This window comes from Montipora capricornis, chromosome 3 (genome assembly GCF_036669925.1).
Source record: "Montipora capricornis isolate CH-2021 chromosome 3, ASM3666992v2, whole genome shotgun sequence".
NCBI classification, from domain to species: Eukaryota; Metazoa; Cnidaria; class Anthozoa; order Scleractinia; family Acroporidae; genus Montipora; species Montipora capricornis.
The window spans coordinates 38,346,793-38,351,792 of NC_090885.1; the positions used below are offsets into that span (position 1 = coordinate 38,346,793).

The 5,000-nt window shown below is 43.5% G+C and overlaps 1 protein-coding gene and 1 pseudogene across 1 annotated transcript in view; one reads left to right on the top strand and one right to left on the bottom strand.

Moving 5' to 3' along the window:
* LOC138043068 (polycomb group RING finger protein 5-B-like) overlaps positions 1 to 5,000 on the top strand; it is a 21,692-nt gene that overhangs the window by 14,677 nt on the left and 2,015 nt on the right. Inside the window, exon 8 of the mRNA XM_068889181.1 lies at positions 798 to 878. Within this exon, the coding sequence (XP_068745282.1) occupies positions 798 to 878 (81 nt within the window). The remainder of the gene's footprint in view (positions 1 to 797; positions 879 to 5,000) is intronic.
* On the bottom strand, positions 897 to 4,588 carry LOC138043066 (uncharacterized; annotated as a pseudogene).

Genomic DNA, 5,000 nt, shown 5'->3' on the forward strand with positions numbered 1-5,000 from the left:
GCCTTATTCTGGACGGAGGCAGACCCTACTCAGAATTTGTAACTTATACCTCAAGTCTTGCACCCTTATCTTTTCATCAACCATTGTACACGAAATACACTATGCACTTAATGTATTATATACTTTTTTTATACCACGCCATAGAAAATACAGCCAATCAGAATACAGGAAAGCCGTTGTATATTCTTCAGTATTCCACTAAATTGTCCCATCAGGGAAATTCAACGGTGTCACACCCAACCTTCCCATCGTGAAATATCCATTTATACACGCACCCATTACAGTATATATAATGTCAATTATGTTCAATTTTTTCACATTCGACAATGATGACATCAAAGTTGATCTAAACCATTATAATAATAATAATAATAATAATAATAATAATAATAATAATAATAATTATTATTATCATTAAATCCAAATTTAAAACTGAGATAAGTTAGTTGATCGAGTTTGTAATAAATTAATATATATGGAAAAATATTCTTTGAAAAAGAACACTCATCATTAATTTCTTCATCTTTTTGTCTTTGGTGATCATCTGGACATTCACCGCTTTCAAATTTAGGGTTCCCGTTATGTTCAAGGGGCGAACCATTAAAAGAGAACATTCCTTGGCCAGGCTTGCCCGTCAGTTTTGAAAAATGAGAAAGATTTAAGTGAATAATAAAGCTAAGGAGACTCTTAAAGAATGTTTCAGTTTGGTATGGTGCATTGTTTTCTAAGTTCGTTTCGTCTGACACAGGTTATTGTTTCTTTTTTTGTTTTCAAAACGTGCACGCTTTTTCTTCTAGGTCGAAATAATGTGTAATGGCGAAATAATGGGTAAGGATCACACACTGGAATTTGTTTACATGACAAGATGGAGGATAAAGGTAAAAAAATTATATGGTCAGTTCTCCTTTTTCACATTATATGCTGCTTCCGAATACGCTCTTCATGAGCATCGAAAAGGGAAGAACAAGCAATTACACGCGTATTAGTATTTTCCAAAAGCCTTGTGCATTTCTTGTCTGTTTTGTACAGTAGAATTTCCGATGTATCCTTAATTGAGGACGTCTGGAGTTAGAACTTTTGACACTGTTTTCGCGCTCTTTTGCCAAATACATCATTCAAGACCAGCCTTCAAGAATTAGCAGATCGTATTTTTGTACGGAAAACAACAACAACAACATAGCGATGAAACGTTTTGTTCCAGGTATTTCCATGTCATTTAAATACGAATGCTACGTTATAATGCAATACAATACACAAAGAATCTTCACCCCGGGAGATTTGAATTTGGTCACTGCAACATTGAGTTTGCCAGTTAGGTCTATGATTAGCTTTTAAGGCCCGTAAGGTTCAAGCTCGAGATCTTCAAAGGAACGGGCTTCGAGACCCAATTCACGTTGACCAACGAGCTTTTAATTTCGTCGGTTGGAAATAATTTACACCGTGATTTAGACAAAGGTTAAAAAGAATAAAAAATCAAAGTCAATACTGAAGGGCAAGATTCTTGTGGAACTATCCACTTGCGCGCTTTTAACCACTAAAGCCTGGTTTTTACTAGCGACGCAAGCACAAGCACAAGCAGCTTATGCTAGTGGAAACGAACGTCGACATAAGCATCAAAAATCAACCACGGCAACCGCCATTTTGTTCAAATTCTCAGACGCAGGGAATCTGGAGCGAGTGCTTTAATTGGCCAGACGCAACAGATTTCCTTGTGCTTCCTTGTGCAGTCAAGGATGAACCGCTTCGTTTAGTCCTGTTCAGAATTCAGTAGCATGTCCTTCATCTTCCAGGCAGCATCTAGCGCGGCAGCTCGGCGAGCTCCCGCCTTGTTTCCGCATCACCTCCTTTATTCAATCTCGGTGTGTCTTCCAGTAATGCTGCGCGGACTTCTAAGGGAAATAGCCTTTGTACAGGCCTGCTCATGCGGACCTGTTTCCCCTTTGTGATCACTCTCACACTCGCTCCTCTTACCTCTTTGTCCTTTCCTGCAATGAGCCTTTCTACAACTGCTAACTTCCAACTTCCTCTCTTTGTGCCTTCATCATAGACTGTAACTAAATCTCCTACCTTAGGCGATTTTCGGTTTGAAGAACCTTGCATCCTGTGACTCTCTGGTAGATCCGTCAAATACTCTCGCTGCCATCTCTTCCAAAAATGTTGCAGCTTCTGGTTCAGATACTTGTATCTCCTTCCACAAGTGCTCTCACTCTCGTCTTCCTCTTCAGTGACTTCTGGAAATGACTGAAGTCTTCTTCCGTAGATCAAGTGTGCGCGGGAGTTAAAATTTCCCCTTCGGGGTTGTTATACTCATACGTTAGCGGTCTAGAATTCAGAGTGCCTTCCACTTCCACAAGTACCGTCAGCAACTCATCGAAAGTTAACCTGGCATTACCGATTACCTTATGAAGACACCTTTTAACGCTCCCAACCATTCAATCAAAAAATCCACCCCACCATGGGGTCCTCTCCAGGTTGAAACGCCACTCAATTTGTCTGTTCTCCAGTTCCGCTATTATCTCGGGGTGACGGGCAGTTCTTTCTCTGTCCTTTTGAACGTTTTGGCGTTGTCTGACACGATCAAAGTGGGTGTTCCCATTCTGGTGGTAAATCTTCTCAAACAATGCAGAAAAGTTGTTGCTGAAAGATCTTCCACTAGGTCCAAATACAAAGCCCTCGTCACACAACACGAAAACAGGGCGATGTATACCTTTCTGTTTACCTCTAGTCTTCACGTACAATGGCCCTGCGAAATCCACGCCAACCTTAGAAAACGGAGGGGACGGTCTCACCCTAAATTCCGGTAAACTAGAAACCGGTGGCTGCGCAAACCACGTTCCTTCCAATTTCTTGCATACAACGCACTGACTGAGCACCTTCTTCACCACCTGCCTTCCTTTTGTTACCCAGAATCTCGAGCGCAATTCCGCCAGTGTGCCTCTCACTCCGCTATGCAGTGGTACTGTTGAATTTGCAGGTACATTAAGCGATGGTCTTTAGGCAAAATTATCGGCTCTTTCGAATCATGTGGCAAATCAGAGTACTCCAAACGCCCTTTGCATCGAAGTACACCATTGCAATCCTCCGACAGTCCAAATGTACCGACAAGTTGCTTGCAGTTGTCGTCCCGTTTTAACTCTTTCTGTGTCACTTTAATCCAGTCATTTTCCACTTCTGTTAACTCTTGTAATGTGAGGGCTTCTTGCTTTCTTTCTCCTTTGTTCTTCTTCTGAACGTTAAAACAAAACCATTTAATCCACGCAGTCACTCTCAAAAGCATTCTTGTACAACTGTACCTGTCAATATGTACAACTCTATCTAAACCGAGAGGCGTGTCAACTTGTACTGCCAAAACTGCGGCTTTACGTTCTTCTTCGCTGCTCTCAGTCGTGGGTCGAATCGCTTTTACTGTCGGCCAACTGTCCGTTCTCTCCTTTAACCACATTGGACCATGCCACCACAACTCGCTCTGCTTAAGACCCAGCGGGGACACTCCCCTCGATCCAATGTCCGCTGGGTTTTCTTCACCCGGACAATGACTCCAATCTCCCTTTTCAATCAGCTTTAGAATCTCATTGACGCGATGTCGGACGAACTGTTTCCATTCCTCACGGTTCATAATCCAATGTAGCGCAGTCATGCTGTCCAGCCACAATCTCGACCGCTTCTCTGCAGCCTGATGAGCCAGCGCCGTTTCCACATTACTCATAAGCCTCGCCAGCATCAGCGCCGACATGAGCTCTAGCCTCGGTATCGACAACTCTTTTGATGGGGCGACTCTCGTCTTCGAAGGCAACATTCTCGTGTATCTTCCAGTACTGGTTATGTATACCAGGTAAATAACCGCACAGTAAGCTTTCTTGCTTGCGTCCGCGAAGCCATGGAGTGAACAATGCAGTACTTCTTCGGGCAAATGATCCCAAACACATCGGTGGATCGTGATCGTTTGGCAATCTATGAGACACTTGATCCAACTTTCAACACCTTGCTTGACGTCACCTTGAAGTGGATCGTCCCAACCACTCTTTTGACGACATATATCCTGAAACATAATCTTAACTTTCACTGTAACTGGGCCCATAATTCCACGGGGTCAAAGATCCCTGCTAACAGCCTTGAGGTGTTTCGTTTCGTGGCAGGTAGGCCTTTTGTGCGTTCAGCAATTTGCGTCAAATTAAACTGTTTACGTCTGCTTCATAGTCGCACGCTAATCCTAACACCTTCTGACCCATACAGCCTAGCCGCATCCCCACCGATGATTTGGCATAGGTAATGTGTTCTTCTTCTTCCGCTCACTTTCGCATCGGTTTCTATCCTGGCTCTGACCTGGAAATCGTTGGTTAGCCACTTCCTAAGATTGAAACCTCCGTCAGCCATTCGGTCATTGGTCTTGCGGTACAGCTCTACAACGTCTGCTGACTTCACTCCACGCCCCCACAAAATCATCTACATAAAACGAATCCCTCAGGTTTTTGCACAAATTCTTGGTCACATTCTTCATACTTCTTAAGGTGATATCTAATTGTGGCGTTAAGCAGAAATGGCGATGCGTTAACTCCAAATAGAACACGACAAAACCGGTATACAGCAATACGAGACAAATCGGGAGGTTTTTCCATCCACAGGAAACGCAAACAATCTCGATCCAGCACATCTACTTCAACATTCAAAAACGCCTTTTCTATTTCCCCGGCTAGTACCACTCTGTTCTCCCTGAATCGGAACAATATGTTGAATAGCAAAGGATTCAGCGAGGGCCCAACGTGCAAGCAATCATTCAAGGAAGTGCCTACCTTACCTTCCCTCGACGACGCGTCGTACACAACCCGCACCTTCGTGATTGTTGACTCCTTACGAATCAGGGCTTGGTGTGCCAAGTAGTGAACTTCAGGCGCCTTCTCCAGCTCAACCACCCTCTCCATTATCCCAGCCTCTAGTTGATCTTGAATTATCGACGCATACTCCTTCAACACTTCCGGTTCCTAGCGACTGGGTCTTGAGGC